The following is a 21,934-nucleotide window of genomic DNA, read 5'->3' as shown; positions in this document are numbered from 1 at the left end:
TGGTGTTATATAAAAAGCTGGTCTGCTATCGGCTTGTGTCATGGCATCCTTAAATTGCCGCTCTGCTATTGGCTGAACTACCTCCCATATTGCCTTTCTCTCTCTTCCTTCAGTTCAATATATATATATATATATATATATGTCTAAATATTCATTTAGGATTGTATGAGTGTAAACATGTATGTAGCCTGTGTATATGTACCGTATTTTCCGCACTATGAGGCGCACCGGGTTATAGGGCGCACCCCGAAAAAATAGTTTTTGGTCCTATTTTTGACATAGATAAGACGCACCCTTACCCCCTTAACATTCCCAAAGCTTGCAAAGACGCAAATACGTGTCGAGAACACGTGCGGATGCGGTGTCCGTACGATGTCACTCAAATGCATCGTTCCATCATTCGGAAGGTTAAAGTCTTGGGATTCAAGAAATGCCATCCATTCCTTAGTTTCTATTTTCTTTTTCGCTCGCAACTTTACTGTATATATGACAATAAACACTTGGAATTGAGTTTAATTTAAAAATAGACACTCCATTCCATCCATTATCTGTACCGCTTATCACAGAAACATCGAGTTCAGTCTGAAACAAGATACAGGGATAATATTGTTTGTTTGTACATGATTCAAATTGAATCTTTTCTTCCGGCGCCGTCACGAATGGCAGCCACTCCAGCAGCTCCCGTGTTATTTTCGATTGTTCTCGATTGTTCTCAGCTCAGGGATGCTGCTGGAAATGTGAATTTCCCTTCGGGGATGAACAAAGTATCTATCTATCTATCTATCTATAGAAAGCCGGAGTAGCTCACCGAAGTCGTTGTGTTCATAATAATGTGCAGCCGTGGTCCTCTTATATCCGTGAGTTTAGTAAATCCAGGAGAATAAAATACTTACAAATACAAAATAGTAAAAAAATGCTTTCTGTATGCAGTCAGCCACGTGCTATACGCATTCATCTTTTTCGGCCAATTGCAGGCTTTGTTTTGCCGTTTAAGGCAATGCCAGCCTGTAAATGACAAAAAGGATCCGCCTCTTGACCTCCGAATAACTTTAGCCAATAGTGATCGATTCAAATGATGATTGACACGTCTTTTTGGGTCAATTGCAGGCTTTGTTTTGCCGTTCAAGCCAATGCCAGCCTGTAAATGATAAAAAGGATCCGCCCCTTGACCTCCGAATAACTTTAGCCAATAGTGATCGATTCAAATGATGATTGACGCATTGGTTAGCCAATGAAACGCCGGTAAATAAATCCCAGCATACACCGCGGACTACTTGGCGTTCGGGAGAAAAATCTAGTCGGCGGCGGCAAGTTAGTTGCAAGACTTTGCGAATTAATATTGATCCATAAATAAGGCGCACTGTATTATAAGGCGCCTGGTCAGCTTTTGAAAAAAATAAAGGCTTTTAGGTGCGCCTTATAGTGCGGAAAATACGGTACATGTTTACAGTTATGTATATATGTGTATATGTATATACATATATATTTATTTTTGTATTGTAAAGGAGTGAGAACTAATAAACTATGCTTTTGCTCACTTATTTTCCAGGGGTCTGAGCGTTCACACAAAGTCGGTGAGCAACGCTTGAAAAAACAGTGAGCAACAGTAATCCCAAGTGTGGCAAATAAGTCATTATCAAACATGTCCCAAACTTGACATCACGTTACATTTTCCGGCAATGCAAAAAAAAAATTAACTTTTGAATGAATTGACTAATGTATTATTGCAAAGGTTTTACGGCCTACAAACGTCATTTGTTTTTACAACAATTCTTTCACAAGATTTCATTTCTTTTTTTTCCTGGTATCTTTTGTCGCATAATACTTATTTAGTCAGTTGCACGATACACAACTGTATTTAATCACATTTTTAGGTGTAGGTACAATGTTGGCAACAAGATTGACTTGGTATAATTGGAAATTATTTGAATGCAACACAAACTTTTTCTTCTTTTTCCCTGTTTTTTCTTTTTTTTCAATTCCTTTAAAAAAATCTCATTATTTTTCCTAGCTGTTACTTTTTTCTTTTTGTTCTCTTTTTACTTTTTTCTTTTGTTTCTTTCTTTTCTTTTTCCTGTTTTTTTCTGAATTTTTCCTTTTTTCTCTTCCTTTTGTTTCTTTTTTTCTCAGCCTTTCACTACTTTTTCATTTTGGTATTTTTTTCTTTGTGTTCTATTCACCTTTCCTTTAAGTCATTCTGTGCATAATTTTACATAATATTTGGTCATATAGGGATGAAAGAAGCAAAAACAGCCTGAAGAGCCGTTTAGAAGCCGGTTCTTGAAAAACTCTATTGACTTTACTCAACTTTGTTCTACTTCGACCTTGACTTCAAAATATCGTATTTAGAACACAACGTCAGAGGAACCCTTGTATTTTTACCTTCATGCACTGTATCTTTGAGTTAATTGCTTCTTAATAAGCAATTTCGAGTCCTGATTTTTGTGAGCTGGCTAGCTTTTCTTGTGCGTGGAAAAGCTCTGGGTAGTGCGCAATTGCGCACACACGCAGCTTAGAGGGAACATTGCGCTGGATAGACTTTCTTGTGCGCTGAGAATATGCGGGCAGTGTGCGATTGCGCACGCGCGTATTTTAGAGGGAACATTGCTTGCAATTATTAAGAAATATTAACGATCGAAACAATTGTTCCAAGTGAAGGCATCAAAGAATTAGAGTGACCTTTTAAGGGAATTACAAGCCCTAAAGTGGAATGTTCAAAATCAGATTTCTTTTAATCTGTGGTGTCGCCTTCACCCTCTGCATCCACCTGCTCCTTCAATGGACCAGCTCAAGTAAGTCTTTTGGTTATTTCATCCTATATCTGTATATTACACCTAAATAGTTACTAAATACTATTTTTTCTTTTAAAAAAAAAACATTTTTATCAGGGGTACTGAAGGTTCGGAACGCATGGGTTTGAATCTCCCACTTTACGGCCATTTCACTTCACAATCCACATTTAAGAACAGATTCATGTTACCTGTAAAAAATTTAGTTCACAAAAGAAATCAAAAAGAAAGAAATCAAAAAAAGTATTTTTTTGCTATGAAATTGTGTCACTCACACTTGTTTTTGTACTTTCTTGGTATATGGCAGCTTGCTCTTCCTGTTGAGGAAGTAGATGAGTGCCACCAGCAGTTTACCAATATTTTATCATAAATGATAAATATGAATTAAAAAAAAATATTTCTATTAATAAAAAACATTTTGATGCAGTGGAATGCCATTCTTTTTTAAATTTCAATCTGTCTTCTAGAACGCATAAATGCAAAAATAAGAAAACATAAATTGTTTTTTCATTAATTTGCCCAAAATACATATATTTAAAAAACGTTTTTTCGTAATATTCCTATTCTATAAAACCTTTTTTTGTGAGACTAAACTCCATAAATATAGATACGTTTTCAATTTCAGCAAAAGCAATTATTACTACCAATATTATGAAAAATATTATTGTTAAAAATGTGTTTTTTTCCCTTTGGAGTCACTCACACTTGTTTTTGTTGTTTCTTGGCACAGGGAAGCTTGCTCTTCTTGTTGAGGAAGTAGATGAGTCCCACCAACAGGAGAAGCAGCAAAACGCACACCACCACAGCGATCACAACTCCGCTGGACCCGCCCTGCTGCTGCTCGGCTGCAGCCGCCAACCACGGGGGCGGGGTCCGACAGGTGAGGGAACAGGTGAGGGCGGGGCCAATTGCAAGGTGGTGGGAGGGGTTTATGGGTTGGTGATTGGTATGGAATCGGGATGTGAAAATAGGAGGGAAGGAGGGGGGCAGGGGTGGGGGAAGTGGGGTATGGGGGTTAGTCTTAATGGGACAGTGTGTATGATTTGACCACTGGATGTATGCCGTACTGTGCCGTGCAACCGAAAACGATTGATGAATAGCACAAGGAAAAATACAAACTACAGAAGCTCGAATTGATCAAACCGCAACATTATTCTTGGATTTTTTTTGCCCAGCCTTTAGTAAAGAAAAAAGGGAAAAAAGAAAAAAAGGAGCAAGACAAAAAAAAACAAGAGACAAAAGTATAGGAAACATAAAATAAAAGAAAAAAGTAAAAGGGAAAAGAGACGAACAAAGAAAAAATACAATGAACGACAAACAAAAAAGCAAGAAAGGAAAAAAATGGAGAGAAAAATTGAAAATTAAAAAGTAAACAGAGAAAAGGAAAACAAAAAAGTAAGAAAAATGACAAAAAGAAAAGAAAAAACGGGGAAAAAAATAAAAGAAAAGAAAAAAGTAAAAGGGAAAAGAGACGAACAAAGAAAAAATACAATTAATGACAAACAAAAAAGCAAGAAAGGAAAAAAATGGAGAGAAAAATTGAAAATTAAAAAGTAAACAGAGAAAAGGAAAACAAAAAAGAAAAATGACAAAAAGAAAAGAAAAAACGGGGGAAAAAAAGGAAGAAGAAAAATTAAACAAGGACGAAAGAGAATACAATAAATAAAAAATGAATACAAAAGTATAAATAGGAATGGTATAAAAGATGGAAATTGAAAAAAGAGAACAAAAAGACAGAAAAAGAAAAAGAAATTCAAAAAAGAAAAAAAGGGACGATTGGAAAGCAATAAAACGGGGGAACAAAGTAAAGAAAACAGGAAAACAAAGAAAATGATGTCATATAGAAAAAATGAATTAAAAAGAGAAAAAATAAACAAGAAAAAAAAGAAATGAGAAAAATGATAACTAAAAAACAAGAAAACAAAAAGGGGGAAAATTAAAAATAAAAAGGAAACAAGAAATAAAAAAAGAGGCAAAAAAGACAGGTTTCTGGTTATTATGGGTTGCAACAAGATGGTGGACAATTATGTATGTGTATGTGAGCCTCCTGTATGCGAACCTTATGTTATGTTAAACAAATATACAATTATATCGTTATATATAGTTCATATATTTTTTAAAGTTTTTCACCACAATGTTGCACTGAATAATACACACTGTCCCTTTAAATACAGAAGACCTCAAACAAAATATTCACAACAATGAAGCCGCTGAGCAGCCACCACAAGATAAGCACATCACAAAGATACCTGCCCCCCTGCCCCGAAGACCACCCATACTCCATTTTGTTTCTGACGCAAGAGTAAAACGTGCCTATTTTTCCATGATTGAGCTCATACATAAAGAAAATATTTGTATGGAAAATCCAATACAAGTATAGCATCTCTTAAGATCTGGTGTTTTTTTCTAAAGTTATCGAAATGTATAAACCTTGAAGTTATTTTAAAATTAAATTTTATTTTGATATATTTTATTTTGTAAGTACACCGAATTGCAGCATGCAAACATCGACAGAAAAACGGCATATGTTGAGAAATGTTGGTATCCCTTTGTGTAACATGAAGTTAGAAAATATAGTGAATGAACAGTAAAACCGTAAGAACAACGAGAGCTAAGATTTTATCGATTTTACTGACCTGGAATATTTTGCATTTTTGTTGTTTACGAAGAACAACTAAAACAATGTCCGTTCAGATTCGTCGTGGCCTTTTTAAATAAAAATCACGTCGTTTTGAATTTGTTGAAACATAGGTCCAAACGCCATCAAATCATTGATTTAAGCTAAAGACACCATTGAATACTTTTACAAAAAAGATTAAACAATATAAACAAAGTAAAAACGGAAATTACGTCTCTAAAATATTGAACACTTATTCTGAAACATATCTTGGATGAGTTGAAACTAAAGACCTTGATTGATATTTAATTCACAATAAAGATTTGAAATGGTATCCAAGTAAGACAAAAATCTAAACTACTGGACGGGAGGACCTTTATATATATATATATATATATATATATACATATATATATATATATATATATGTGAAGAGCGATAACTATTTTTAACTATTTTTAACTATTACTTATACTATACTACTTTACTATACTTATAATTATACAATACTGACTACTTTTAACTATTAACTATTTTAAAAAAAAACACTTGGGCATAAACAAAGTTATCAAATGAAAAACGGGAATTGATGACTTATTCTGAAACGTGACTGGTTGGCAACCAGTTCAGGGTGTCCCCTGCCCATTGCCAGAAGTTAGCTGGGATGGGCTCCAGCACCCCCGCGACCCTACTGAGGGTAAGCGGAACAGATGATGAATGGATGGACTTATTCCGAAACGTATCTTGGATGAGTTGAAACTGAAGACCTTGATTGATATTAAATTAAAAACAATATGAAGAGTGTTTGATCACTGTTTGGATTTTTAATATTAATAATATATCATAATTTAGTTTGTGCTTCAGAAATAGCATGAGTGTACTGAGTTTCTGGACATTAAAAGACAAGATTATTATTTGTATGGAGGGTGTTTGATTATTCTTTTTAATTTCTATTATTGATAGTATACAATGGTTGGTGTTATGTACTTTAAAAAAAATAGTTTTTGTGCGGAGTTTCTAGGGGGAAAAAGATATGTATAAACAATGTTTTTTCCTCACAAATTAAAGCATTGCTGGTGTTAGATATTTTGTAATTTAAAAAAAAACAATAATGTAAAATAATTAATTTCATGTGCTTCGAAAAATAGCGTAATAGCACCCGATTTCAGGACATGGAAATAAAATATACAAATATATGGAGGATCTGTAATATTTTTTAAAATTTGTATTTTGATATATAATCATTTGTGCTACAAAAATAGTGTCTTTCTAATGATATAAATATAAAATATATAAACATATGGAGCGTTAGTAATAATTATTTTAATAATACATTATTTTTGGGACATAAAATATTAAAAATAGAATAATAAAATCACATAAACAAGCCAAGTTTTCCCCACAAATTCAAGAATGCATGCAGTTTAAGAAAAAAATCAAAACACAACTAAACTACATTTTCTAGACACAGAAACAGACACTAGAAGACAAACGGGAGTAAAGTTAGCGGTTACAGACCTGACGCAAGCACGGGGTTTCCAGAATGCAGCACTTTGAGAAAAAGAAAGCGGCTCAATGGGCTAGCTTAACATAGCGATAGCACACAAAACGAAAACGAGCGTGCAAGACAAAAAGAGACGCACACAGTCAGAAAAGGAAAGGATAGAATAGAAGAAAAATCCTTTATTGAAGGCCACAAAAAACCTCTTGCAGCATCCCACACACAATACAAAGAGAAGAAAGAGACGAACTATATATCTATATTTATAGTACAATATGCACAGTGTTTGGCGGTGTGTAGGTGGGGGATTGAGGGGTTTTAGAGACTGCGTAGGGGGCACTAAAAAGATAAGAATTTGGATAGCAGGAGGGACAACAAGAGGAGGGAGTAGGGGGCTCTACCTCGCTCGGCCGAGTTGTAAGCTGCAAAAAGAGTAGGAGAAGAAGAAAAAAGAAAATAGGGGTGCAGAAAAAGCATAGAATCAATATGGTGCGATTAAATAAAGATGTTTTTGCAGCCTGTAAAGTGTTGCACTGGAAAAAAATAAATTCTTACTCTGTTGGCAGCAACATTTGCAGATTCTTAGGTATTTTGATCATTTTAAGATATGCATCTTGTTTTGTTGTGAAATAAGGACAATTATGGTAAAAATAGATTGTAAATAAATACTTAATTTGAGATATTTTTGATCTTATGAAAAAAGCAAAAATATACTTAGATCATTTTGCTCATTTTAAGAATTATTTTTGTTTTTGCGAAATTAGAAAAATGGTACTAAGATTATTTTGCACCTTTAAAAAATGTTTTTTCTTGTGATACTTTTTCGTGAAATAAGACAAAGTATTCATATATTATTTTGCTTATTTTGAATATATTTTTTCCTATTTCAGGATTTATTTTAAATATTTTCTTTTATTGTAAAATAGCGAAAAATAATGCAGAGATTATTTTGCTCATTTTAAGAATATTTTCTCTTATTTTGAAGATTTTTTTTGATATTTTTAAGTATAACTTCTGTTTTTTTACTTTTTGTGCAATAAGAAAATTATGTTGTTCAATTATAGAAAATATCACGTTTTAACAAACTTAATCTTGTTCATCAAAAAAAAAAACCTAAACAATCTTTAAATTATTTTTTCAAGTCAATAATAAATAATTTTGCTAATTTAATATATGTTCCTTTTGTTTTTAGTGGAATAAGTAAAATTACTAAAACTAGTCTTAACTAGCAGCAATTGATTAATCTATATAGTTTAAGATATTTTTAGGGGGTAATAAGAAAAAATATGCTTAAAATAAATGGTCCCCATACTTAAGGTGGTGTCTGTGACTTCGAAATATTCTACTTAATGACGCCCTCTTTCGGCTGTAATCATCATTGCAGCCTGTCAAGCTGCTGGTTTTGTGCATGCAAGTATGTGACTCTCTTTGAACCGCTTGAATAAACACCGATGATAAAAATAAGATGAAAGTAGATGGACCCGGAAAAAGAATGTATAAAGGTTCTTTTAACTCAATTGTGCATTGTTAACACAAACATTATAGAGAAAATATTTTATGTAAAGTTTTTTAAGGACACCTCAAACCATGCACCCCACTGATAAGTATCAATTTTCCTATTTCACAAGACACAAATAAATAACTTAATTTGATATCTGCTAATTTTCCTGCCAATATGGTAAGATTTTACTTCTAGCAATGTGAACACACTGCAGTTAGTTGAAAGTCAGAAGTTTTCAAAATAAAAAAATTTAAAAGTCACATTTCCCTTGTGCTTATTTCTGGTCACAGAGAATAAGAAAAAAACGCTATGAGATGTTATTGTATTTTTACTGTAGCATGCTGAAATGATTAAAAGGTTCATTTTCGAGCAATAGTGATTGTGAGGGATACGGAGCGTAAAAAACGCGAGTCTTACCTCTTTTGAGGGAAACGCTGAAAGTTTTGGTGTCTGTGCCATGTTCGTTGTTGACTTGGCAGGTAACGCCCTCCTTCATCACAGCCGCGTTAGCTTGCACTACCACCGTGCTAACCACTTTGTGGCCCTCCACAGTTACGGACTGGCGCCCGACAAAAGAAAAATTTCTTAGAAAACATTGCAACTTTAATGAATATTTATTGTCGCTGTCATGAGAAAAAGACATAACGCTTGTAAACATAGCATAAAGGCAAAAAAACTATGAAAAAAAATACTGAAAATATAGTGGGGATTTTTTCTACCTAAAGAATAACTCAAAGTTTGGGTTAGACACAAGGTTTTATTGTAGTGTATTGCCATAATTGTGCAATGCTTGATCAGTCGATATTCTATCGCTGACCAAAATCACAAAAGATTGAATGCAACGCAATTTAAACCCACGTCGTGGTGGTGAGATCTTCAAAACCTCACCACTAGACCACCAGTGATATAGATGACGTAAGAAAGAAAATATTTTTTCTCATAATCACACTATTTTTATTCCCGGTACCAGGGACAAATGTTAGAGAATGGAGAAAACAAAATAATTCTGAAAGATATAAGTAAATGCAAAGATGCACGACGAGGGAAACAACTCTTTGGTTAACCTGATGATAAATCTGACTTAAGGACATGAAATACATACAAATTTTATGTTGGTATTGTGTGTATAGTTTATGTTATCAGTAAATGATTGTAATCATGGCTGCACATATTCAACGTTTGTCACTTACAATGCTTAGTTTAAGCTGAGAAAAAGACAAATATTTTATTATAATAATCATTTCATACTATACTGATTTTTGACCAAAAGTTAGGGGTGTGCGTTATACTTGAGTGTAAATTATACACTAATAGATAAAAAGCGTATTTTCCACATGATTCTACACTAGTGGTTCTCAAAAAGTGGAACGTGCCTGTGGGGGCGTGTGGCTCTGTCAAGGGGGGGGCACGTTTGACCTCTGTGAGTTATTTTTTAATTTTTCAAATGTCCAACAATAGAGTGCAACCGCACCTCAACTACAGTACAGGTGAGTGGCACTTTCATACTCGAGATTTTTTCTTCTTCCTAGGGAGGCATGACAGAAAATAATAGAGAAGAAATGTGCTACACTAAAGAGCGCAGTATAATAAAAATAATTTCCTGGAAAGAGTTTTTCTTTGTTACATTGAAACAACAAATCTCCCCTTGATGTCATTGTTTGCATTTTTTTGCACTTGTAAACATGGCATAAATGCAAAAACTTGATTTAAAAATGACTCAAAAGGATTGAGCTGCGTCATTTTTATATTACACCACACAAAGGGTGTCGAATAAAAAAAATAATTTCCTGGATGTCGCCGCTTTCACCTGATAAGGACATATCTTCTTTATCTAATTTAGCATTTTTTGCACTTCTAAACATAAAAAAATGCATAAAATTGCCTAAAGATATGATGATATTGTAAATCCTGGACCACAGCCCACATGATTAAAAGCTGCTGGCTCGAATATAAGAACTAGACTCAGTTTGTAAAAACCACACCAGATTTCAAGATGCAGGCTCAAACAGCCATACAAATGAACTACCATAAATTCTGGACTAAAGGGCTCTAAATTTTTCTACATTCAAAAAACTGATGTGCCTAGCAGGTGGCTTGGAACTGGTGCAGACCAGGGCGATCCGATTGTTTAATTGAAATAAAGCATTATTTTTTTTACGTTTTCCATTTAAATCTATTATCATAATAACGGTGAAAATAGTTAGAAACGTTGTTTTCCAAAGAAAAATATATAATTCAATTAACAGGAATAAAATAAAATGCTGCGTGTTACTTTTTTTAAAATCTTTGAAATATAAATATCACAGAAAGTACATGATTAACGCAAATCAAATTCCCCAGTATTAATGTTGGATATCATAAGATTTATTTTTCCAAAGCTGAAGAAATTCAAAAGCATGTTGATTGTGTGAAAAATTTGACAAATGTTGAATATGAGCAGCGCCTGAGACACGTCATACATCAAGTCGGTAATCCAGATTCTACGAAACCTGCTGATGTATATTTTGGGTAAGAGTCTTCAGGATATTTTTTTAAATACAAATTATCTGCTCAGGAATTAGTACAGGGGAATACATATATTTACTATAATAATCAATTGTTGATATTCAAAAGATACAATTTCTTTAATATGACCAAATATTTTGGTGGTGCGCCTTACTATCCGGTGCACTTCAAAGTGCAGAAAATACAGTGTTTTACCTGTTTCCCCGAGGGCGTCCAGGTAAACTGAGGGGCGGGGGATCCGTAGGCGGAGCAACGCAGGGAGACCGCCTCCCCCTCTTTGGAAACCTCCCCGCCCACCGGAGTCTCGATCACCGGTTTTCCTGTCGAGAACGACAGTGTGAGTACAACTGTTTGGGGATGGGAAGCCCCGCCTACTTCCTCCCACTGCACGCTACAGGAAGATAAGCGCCGCCCACTTCCTCCCACTGCGCCACTATAGGACGCTAAGCCCAGCCCACTTCCTCTCAATGTGCAGCGTTTTTCCTGTGCGATGGCACAGGCCGCTAACGCCCTTCGCTAGCATCCTGTCGCGGTGCAAAATAACTACTGATGGTTCATCCAGATGTCGTTCCCGATACAGGGTCACCATGGTGAATTGAATTAACGTTAGTATTTAATAAACCCCCTTATATGGATGAATAATTCACCTCAGTTAGCTAATGCTGTGCTACAATGTTTAGTTTTTAAAATGTTGTTGCTTCTTCCGCAAAGATGAGTCTTGCTTGAAAACTAAAATTGAGTTGAGCACTTTTGGGAGATCAGCCACTCTAAAATCTGTCAAAATCCACTAAATATTGAAACACAATTTTTAGATACCCTGAAAAATGAAAATTAATTTAGCCTTTTTCAACCAAAAACAAGAATAACTAGAAACGATCAATTTCTTGGTATTGCGTGAAAAAACAAAAAGGCAAAAAGCATTTGGTTCGCACTTTGGGAAGTCATTGACTTGAAAAGCGCTATATAAATGCAGATCATTTCATTTCATGGTTCAAGTATTCGGGAAACAGGAATGAAAGAGAAAGCCAGCAAGACAAAAAATTGTAAGTACTAAAATGAACTGAGAAGTATGAAGACGGTAATTAAAAAAATGCTAAACTGTACTAGAAACAATGAAAAATTACTAAAACATCCTAAAAAGTACTTAGCATTCTCAAAGGTACCCAAAAGTGCTAAAACATACTGAAGAGTAATCGATAGTACGGTATTAGAAACAGTTCTGAAAAGTATAAGAAAAAGTACTGAAAATTACTTAACAGAATAAAAAAGTATGAAATGGTACATAGAAATGATGAATTGGTACTCAAAAGTATGACAGGTACTCAATAGGATGAAAAATTACGAATTGGTACTGAAGTGTATGAAATTATAAAAAGTACTGAAAAGTACTTTTAAACTCAATAGAATGAAAATAAACTGAAAAGTACTTCGAAGTACTCAATAGTATAAAAAGGTACTGAAAAGTATCCAAAACCATTGAAAATTGATAAATAGTATAAAAAAACTCAATATTATGAAAAAGTACTTAAAAGTACTCAATTGGATAACAAAGTACAAAAAGTACTGAAATGATGAAACAAATGCTGAAAACTATCTTTTATACTAAACAGTATAAAAAGTACTTCAAAGTACTCAATTGTATAAAAAAGTAGTAAAGGGTACTGACATCATAAGTAAAGAGAACGATTTTTTATACCCAATAGTATGAAAATGTACTGAAAAGTAATTCAAAATACTCAACAGTAGGAACAACAAAAAGGCACTGGATAGGTACTGTGTTGTCCTTACAAAATCTGTTTTTGTTTAATAAATAAGTTACTGTGTTTAAAATGTAATATAAGGCTAAAGACAGATGTAAACCCGTTAAGACATGTTCTGCAACGATATATTGTGCTTATTCAATCTTTAATTTGAAAGATAATAATAATCCTACTATTTCCAGGTAATGCTACTTACGGGTTTTACGAGTTTGATCTGGTTGTCATCAGTAGTTACACACAGGCTGATAGGACGAGTGCATGGTCTAATCTCCATCCATAATTGAAGGATTAACAAGGCCGTCAATTTCTAAAAGTGTTTTTATGATGTATAACAACTACAGTGGAACCTCGGTTTTCGAACCCCTCTCAGTTCGAACAAATCGGTTCTCGACCGAAAATTTCGAGAAATTCTTGCTTCGCTGTTCGTTCAAAAAAAACGGAGTTCGAACACCGGTACGCTACGGTGCGGTGCTGAGTGGCGTACGAGTGTAGATTGCCCCCACCCCTCGTGAAGAACTGTTGTCAAGGCAACGCGCACTCCTTTTCTGTTTTAGTTTTTCAAAAGCAGTGAAGGGAGTGTTTTAACCCCTAATTATGCCTCGGAAGAAGGTTGGTGCAAGCAGCAAAGTTGCTACAGGTAAAAAAAAGAGGAGTAGTGCGTACAACTATTGCATTTAAGAAAGCAATAATAGCAAAATATGAAGAAGGTGTGCGAGTTCCCCTTCTTTCATACAGCATGGCTTCTGCCGACCGGTAAGAAATCCTATTCATAATTCTTTTCTTTATCCTTTAACCGCTCACCACTTGTTGTGGAGACCCGGGTGCTAAATGACGTGTAAACGACCTGATTTTTTTTCATTTTTACACATTCATGTTAGCGTAATCTTTCGTACGGAAGATTACGCTAACGCAAACGTACGATTAGCCTGGGTTAGCTTCATGTTTACGTTCTTGCTAAACAATCAGGGTGTTGGAACGGATTTAAATGATTTAACATTACTTTTAATGGGAAAAAACGGCTTCGGTGATCGTACAAAGAAATGGAACGGATTATGGTCGAGAACCGAGGTTCCACTGTATATCTATTTATGTTTCACAAGCTTATTTGCACATGGTCTCAATGCAATGTATTGTACTTTTGCAGTTTTCAACATTTGAAGGAGGAATTAAAGAAACAGTTACACCTTTACTGTGGTCATGGTCTATCTTTAATGGATTAGCTAGGTATCATACCGATAACACTTCAGGTACTAAAAAGCCCCAAAAAGCATGAAAAGGTATCGAAAAAAACTTTAACGTATGGAATAGTATAAAAAGGTACTGAAAAGTACCAAAATCTATTTTGTAATTGAAACAAAGTGAATCAGATAAAAACATATAAGGAGATGTTTTTAAAACATTTAGAACATTTTCAAATGCTTAAAATGAAGTTGTGTTGGTCTTTAAAAATGTCAATAAATATTGTGAATAGGAAAACCGGAAATCTTGGGAATAGAAATGCTGGAAAATATCAATATGGTTACCTTTGATGGTGAGGGCGGCAGCGGCCCGGCCAGTCAGGCCAGGCACAGACGGCACGGCACCCACGCAAACGTACTCGCCGTCTTTCTTGTACGAGTCCGCTTTGATGGACAGGGTGCCGTCCTGGGACAGAACCTCAGAACCCTAAAGAGGGGGATTGAGACATTAGCACCTAAGAGTACATATCCTGGCTCACCTCACTTTCATGTTTTGTCCTGTTGGAGCTAGTTAGGTGTTTCAATGCACTTTTTGTTGTTGATTTGTCCATGTGTTCTTCATGTCAACCCTTTTCATGTTTTGTTCAGTTAGAACTATTTGATATTATAAAAAATCCTGCATTGTATCATTTCATGTTTTGTTCAGTTATTTCCAGTTAATGTTGACACTATAATTTATGGTCTTGGCACTCTCGTTGTTGTTTTGTCCATGTGTTCTTCGTGTCATCCCCTTTCATGTTTTGTTCCGTTAGAACTAGTTGGTATTCTAACAAATCCTGCTAACAAATCTCACTTTCATGTTGTCTTCAACTGGGGGGGGTTTTAAGGGTTATTGATCTATCTTCGTTATTCATTATCCATTATCCGTTATCGATTCATAATACGCTACAAAGCCTAGGAGCCAGTACACTTACTCTCAGCCAAAAGGCCAAGCTAAGGTCCTAGCCCAAAGTCAATAGTAAACAATCCTAGAACCACAGTTGGCTAGGTCTAGTTAATGCATCTACATTATATTAATGTAGATATTAATGACTTCTCTTTCCAGATGACAATCAATTAGTGTCACACTTGCGCTTAATAACGGTGCATATAAATAAATCACGAGTGGCATTACGCATGATTTTTTTCGGGGTCTAATTTGAATACTCTGTGAATATCTGCGTATCGTTCTGTTCAGAATTTCATTGGCTAATATAATGTGTCAATCATCATTTGAATCGGTTACTACTGGATCTTTTGAGCGAAAGGGGCGATCTCTATTTTATCAAACAAGCCCTTATTGGCTAATGTGGGCTGTGAGCCCTGAGAAAACGCCTGCTATTGGCCAAGAGTTGTGTCAATCCAATGATCAGAGGCTAACTGCCTTATTGGAAATAATTTTACAAGTCCGTAAACAGAAATAATGTGGTTAAACGAACAGATTACAACAAGGAACGACCAACAATGCGGAAATGCTTTTAGGCAGATTTTTTTAATCTGTCGTCATTATTGTGTTTTTGGGAGTAAATATTACACACGGTTGGATTCACTGGATGGTCCTGGATGTAATGACTCCACTTTGCAGAATATCAACTCATCAGTTGACTTCCTCAGGGACTTTTTTGTTATCTATCACGTCTTTATAGTTTATTGGTATCTTGTTTCAGACTGATTGTAATATTTTTGTGATAGTTCCATTTTGAAATGGTCTACATATTTTGAATCTCAAGAGTTGAAGCTTTCCAATGATATGTGGCACGTATTTCAGTGACTGGTGACATTGTGAAGACACGTATTTGTTTATCAACGGTCGGATGACCCGCTGGCGGAACATTAAGAGGTTAAAAAAACAGGAAGTTTTCATTTATCTAAGCTAAATCTTTGACCCAGCTTACCTTTTTCCATTGCACAGTGTGCGGTGCCGACGCTTTGGTCTTACATTGCCACTCCACCGTGTCTCCCAGCATGACCACCTGAGGAGCAGCCGGTGTCACGTTCATCGGATCCATGTCTGGCACAGAAAAACCAAAAATCAATTTGGGGAGCGCGTCATTAAGCCCCAAAGAGCAAAAATATTATGAAGTCGGAAGCCGAAGTTAAGCCCACATAATTCCCGGGTTATCTCCCCGAAATATGTCGAGGAGGACTCCAATTAGGATGACTTTAAAGTGTGGGCTGAAGCATGAACAATCCGAACGGACGCTAGGATTATTTTGTCTTTTCAGGACATAAAAGCCATTATTTGGTCAAAGAAAAATCTTTATAACTTGAATTTAAAAAGGGTTGTTTTTTTTGACATCTGTTATTAAAAGGAAATAACAAATCCTGGTTGATAATCAGCTTTGATTGACAATTGAAAATATAGAAGCGTATTGTGTCCTATTTTGAGCTTTTAATGCATTTTATATCACCTCCTTACTAGTATACAGATGAATCATTTTTCATTTAAAAAAAACAAAATCAAAAAATCAAAGATAGAGGACGTCAAAGTAAGACGAATTTTTCACTCTGCGGAAAAAGTTTAAAATAAGTTTAAAAAGACACATCGTACTTTCACGGTCATTCGCGCACACAAAAGTCTCAGAATGGTAGCCGGACAGCAGTGTGGGATTTCTCGCAAAAATTTGAAACATGGGCGTCGCCGCTAAACGTTTGAATCGTGGGCAATGCTGCTATCGGATATATGTAAACAAACCTGCTTTTAAAAATGTTGTCAACAAATTTGTTTGGGTTTTTTGAGGGGATTTTTAAATATGATAAATATTCCCAATATGAAAATGATATATGCTCAAGAATTCACCCCTTGGGTAGAGTTAAACATGTCATTATTATTATAATATTATTTCTGTTCCCATGAAAATTGTTAACTTTGTTTCACGGTGACGCAGTCAAACATTACAAAGTTGAACCTTTTATGCCAAATTTGTTTGTAAATAATGAAATGTTCAATATTGTTCAATATTTAAAATGTAACATAACTTTCAAAACATGCTTTACTGTTCGGACTGTCGTTTGAGCGTTTTCAAAAGCCGGCATAATTCCCGAAGGGCCACGGGGCAAGGAAAAGTGACTCGGGGAAATGAAGCTTTGGCGCAGCTTTTCATGTCCGAGACGGAGGGTGAAGATTGTGTAAAAATGTGAGTACCAAAGTTTTTTTTTTTTTACAATTTTGTTGTATTCTTGTGTTTTACTTTGTGATAAATACTTGATACACCGCAATCAAAATGTTTTCTGTGCTTTCTTTTTTTTTATATGCCCACTTGTGATATTAAAGGTAGTTGCATGAGACTCGCATGCTTGTGTTGTTTTTAGTATGCTAAATCAAAGAGTACCTAATATAAATATTGCTTAGATTGTTATAAGGTGCTTACCTTTAAAATGTCACAAAGTGGGAAGTTGTAATTTAATTCAAATAGGAGACAGACATCATGTAGGCGTAAAATTCCCCATTTTGGGTACAAAGACTCAACTGAGTTTTTTTTTGAGTTTTTCCTTGCCCTCATGTTGGTTCCAGAGCAGGGGATGGTGTAATAATAGTCTGAAAAATAGTCTGTGTAATATAGTCTGTGTAATATAGTCTGTGTAATAACCTGTGAAGCCCTTTGAGACTCTTTGTGATTAAGGGCTATACAAATAAAAATGACTTGAGTTGACTTAACTGTATATGTGCTTGAAAAATCAAGCTTTGATCAACAACTGAAAATGTAAGAGGTGTTGCGTCCAATTTTCAACTTTTTTCGTTTTCAATATGGTAAGTGAAAGAGAAAGCATGTAAAATAAATAAAAAAGAAGCTCAAACTTCACTTGTTTTTTGATTGTTAAGACGCAAAAACTTCAAAATGGCACCAAATAGTCAGAAATCGACCCAAAGAAGGTGTTAAAACGTTTTGGTCACAAAAAAATCATAATCTATATTTGATTGAAGAATCCAGCTTTCACTTACAACTGAAAATATTGGAGGTATTTTGTCCAATTTTGGGCTTTTGAAGTTCATAATGTGCTAATCGAAACAGTATGTAAGAGAGATTTTTTTTTATTATTAATAATGAAAAAGTGAATAATGGCACCAAGTTGACATTTCAAATTGATTGCAGATGGTGGATAAAGATTGACACTATGCAGGTTTAAAAATTGCCCATTTTGGGTCTCGCATTCGATCTACTGATAATCATATATTGTACAAATTTTGCCTTTGTACCTTGGAACCACAAGGTAGTGCAAATGACCAAATCATAATTTTTGTGCCACTAGCATAAATGTTTACTGTGTCAGGCATAATTTAGCATATTTTTATAAAATGTGAATATATAAGTACATTTGAGTTAAAAAAAAATAGGTATGGATAGATTGTAAGTCACTGAATAAATGAAGGCAATTAAAGTAAAAATATATCCTTTTTTTTAAATCATACTGGAATTATTTAAGCTCATTTTGGGCAGACAAAAGGAAAATTCTGGAATTGGTATTGATGTAATTAGATAAGAAAAAAATAAAAATACAGTATGAAAAAGGAGAGTATTTGCTGCCAACTCTTTATATTGTTAATCCAAATGTGTGTTGTTAGTAGTTAACTCACAGTGCACGCTCAGGTTGATCTCGCCCGTCAGCTCAGCGTCCAGGTTGTCAAAATCAATGGCCCTGCACGAGTACAGGCCCGCATCCGTCCGCTTGACGGATTTCAATGTCAGGAGGCCGCCTTGCCCATAGATTGCCTTGTCCTGAAATGACAGATTAAATTAGTTCATTTCTCAATTAATTAGTTAAAGCTGAAACGTAATTGTCCAATTGTAGTGATTTTGAATTTATCTTTGTGTTTTTGATGGTCAAGTTTCAAGTAAAATTCAAAGTTAAAATATGAGTTAAAGTTTTAACCTCAAATTAAAGATTTGGTGTGAGTTAAAGCTCTAACTCAAAGGTTTAGATTAAGTCAACCCTTGATGGCTAACTTGGACAGAGCTTAAATAAAAATTAGACATTTTTTATGAGGAAGGTGTCAAAGATAAAGCTTTAACCTCAAATCAAATTGAGATAAATTGGTTACTCAAATCAAAGGTTCCATTTAAGTTAACCACGGTTAACTCAAGTTAACATTTGAAAGCTAACATTGACAGAGCGAAAGTAAAACTTTTTTTTTTTTAAATAAAAAAGGTGTCAAATTGAATGCTTTAACTCAACGGTTTGATTTGAGTTCAAGCTTTAACTTAGATTCAAGTTTAACTTGAGTTAACCCTTGCTAGCCAACTTGGACAGGGCTGAATAAATTGTACACTTTAACTTTGAGTTAACGCTTTGAGTTAAGGCATTAACTTAATTGGAACGTTTAGGTTTAGTTAAGACTTTCTAGCCAACTTTGATGGCGCTTAATAGGAAGATATTGTTTTCTATGAGGAAGGTGTCAAATTGCTACACTTTTAACTCTTAGGTTTGATTTGAGGTAAAGCTTTAAGTTAGAGCTTTAACTACAGAAAGGCCGAAATATCTCATGAAATATGTTTTTTGCACGCACGTCTTTGGCAAAGTCGAATTCGGGCTGAGGGTTCCCGTCAGTCTCACACTTCATGGTGACGTTGTCGCCCTCTTTGACGGCCCCGTTGTTGAGGAGGGTGAAAGTGGCGGTCTCCGATGGGTCTGGACAGCGGATGGGGACGGGCGACAGAAGGGTACAGGTGAAAATTCGGGGACGGATAAAAACAGGTGAAAATTCGGGGTCGGACGACGGATAGAAACAGGTGAAAATTCGGGACGGACGACAGGAGAGGACAGGCGAGGATTTGTTGAGGGACGACAGAAGGGGACAGGTGAGAATTCCTCAGCTTTCAGCAGTCAGAAACGTAAAAAGCATTCCAAACAGCTTGCTCCAGTGCCTCCTCTTTCATCGCCTCATTTTTCACATTCTTCGTCTTCTGCGACCGTTACACCGTAACAGAACAAAAACGGAGGGAAAAATGGAACTACACTATGCCACAAAATTGAGTCACATTTCTGCAGAGATTTCATTCTAATGTTTAATAGAACATCACTGAAGAAACATTGCTTAGACACAATGAAAAGAAGTATGTAAACAAAGGCCATGGCTTACTGGAAAGAAATCCTCTGGTCTGATTTGGCTCATATGGTGTGAAACATGTGTGGCTGCAACCGGGAGAGGACAATAAAAAATGTATGTGTCGTGCCTCAAGTCAAGCAGGTCGTTGGGAAAGTCATGGTTTGGGGCTGCATGAGTGCAACTAAGGCTGGGGAGTAGCATTTCTTTAAGGGAAACACAAATTCTAGAATGCACTGTGGAATACTGGAGCAGACTGCAAATACACCTCTTAGATGATCAAGGTTTTGCTAAAGGGGTTAAGGGTAAAGGGGATGGACTAGCCAAGCATGTCTCCAGATCTAAACCCAATAGAACATCTTCATGGTGGTCACAAAAAATATTAACCTTTAGGAGCTTTTACTTCAGGGTGCACTCACTTTTGTTACCAGGGGTTTAGGTTTACACAGACTACTTTTCATTGTGTCAAAGCGATGTTTCTTCAGTGTTCAGTAAACATTATGATGAAATCTCTGCAAAAACGTGAGGGGTGACTTACTGTAGCTTGCTAGCATGCACTTTGCTAGCCATCTTCCAACAAAAACATACACGCTGCCAAAGAATTGGCCATAACATAACAAAATCGGAAGAAAAAATATGTAGCTTGTTAGCATGCACTTTGTTAGCTTTTAAAATAGCAAAAAAAAACAAAGACTGACTAAGAATCATCCCAAACATTAAAAAATTGGAGGGGAAAAAAAGAACTGTAGCTTGCTAGCATGTACTTTGCTAACTATCTTAAAAAAAAAAAACTGCCAAAATAGAATACGTCATAACACAACACGGTTGAAGGAATATAAACTAGCTTGCAAGCATGCACTTTGTTCGCCGTCTTAGAAAACAAAATGACAAAGATTCGGCCTTAACATAACGATATCGGAGGGGGGAAATGTAACCAGTTAGTATGCACATTCCTAGCTATATTAAAAAAATACAAATAAAAACATGGACCAAAAAACAGCCAAAACAACCGAATTGGAGGCAAAAAATTAAACTAGCTTGCTAGCATGCATTTTGCTAGCTGTCTTAAAACGAACCACTGAAGACAACTTCCTAATATTATTTAGACGTGTTTGTAAATTTGAAGAAAAAGATGAAAGAAATTCACACGTAGTCATTAGCATGTATGAAGCCATAAACTGCTAGTTAGGGTGCTATACGGGGCATCTCGAGCTCATGTAATTAGATTACTGCCATTTAAAAAAATATTAATACTTAAATAGGTATTCATTTTTTATCATTCCATGTCTTTTTTCCACATAACTGCTATGTAGCATTCCACAAGCATGCTAACCAGAGCATTCATCTTAGCGTTAGCATTTGTTAGTGGGGTAAACATAGTAATGATTTAGAAATATACGATAGCTAGTATTCCAGAATGTAAACTGATCTAGCTAACACACACTTTATTATTTCCCACACAAATTTATTTTTAGAAAATAAACAAAAATGTATTCATTTAAGTTTAAAATAAATAAATAAATAAATAAAACTATCAATTTATCCTAGGTGATTTATTTCTAGTTGTTTGCATATTTAGAGCTAGCTAGCTAGCATGAAACTCTCAAAGCTAGCCACAATCTTTGACTACTTTTCTCATCTCACACTTACTATCTGTGGCCCGAGGGTTTTTCATTGATTAGCATGGTAGTGGATGCTAAGTAAATGCAAGTTGCCTTTAAAGCATTTGGAGCAAGAACACATTAATCTTAAAGGTCTAGCTTCAATTTTTAAACAATTATTCTAGTCTTTTACGATCAGTGACTCGAGGGTTTTGTTGATAAGATAGCTTGTTTGATACTAATTAAACCTAAGATATCTAAATAGCATTTGGAGCTAGCTAGCATTCATCTTAAAAAGCTAGTAGCAATCCTCGAGTATTTGTGTTATCTTTTACTTCCAGTGGCTTGAGAAATGAATTAATAAGGTAGCATAGCATGCTAGTTGATGCTAATTATCACA

General features: G+C 35.2%; 1 protein-coding gene across 3 annotated transcripts in view; it reads right to left on the bottom strand.

The window, feature by feature from the left end:
- The window catches only part of bcam (basal cell adhesion molecule (Lutheran blood group)), a 90,632-nt gene that overhangs the window by 5,843 nt on the left and 62,855 nt on the right, over nt 1-21,934 (bottom strand). Inside the window, exons 7-15 of one of the 3 annotated variants that reach the window (XM_088326720.1) lie at nt 19,397-19,518; nt 18,467-18,608; nt 15,786-15,901; nt 14,197-14,338; nt 11,109-11,233; nt 8,826-8,967; nt 7,309-7,329; nt 6,925-6,957; nt 3,493-3,634 (exon numbers count right to left, since the gene is read on the bottom strand). In XM_088326720.1, coding sequence (XP_088182846.1) covers nt 3,493-3,634; nt 6,925-6,957; nt 7,309-7,329; nt 8,826-8,967; nt 11,109-11,233; nt 14,197-14,338; nt 15,786-15,901; nt 18,467-18,608; nt 19,397-19,518 — 985 coding nt within the window. The remainder of the gene's footprint in view (nt 1-3,492; nt 3,635-6,924; nt 6,958-7,308; nt 7,330-8,825; nt 8,968-11,108; nt 11,234-14,196; nt 14,339-15,785; nt 15,902-18,466; nt 18,609-19,396; nt 19,519-21,934) is intronic. The other 2 variants (XM_088326721.1, XM_088326722.1) reach the window with 2 other exon arrangements.

This window comes from Urocampus carinirostris, chromosome 2 (assembly GCF_059441175.1).
Source record: "Urocampus carinirostris isolate Australia breed hairy pipefish chromosome 2, RoL_Ucar_1.0, whole genome shotgun sequence".
Taxonomy (NCBI): domain Eukaryota; kingdom Metazoa; phylum Chordata; class Actinopteri; order Syngnathiformes; family Syngnathidae; genus Urocampus; species Urocampus carinirostris.
This window is presented reverse-complemented; position numbering and strand designations above follow the sequence as displayed.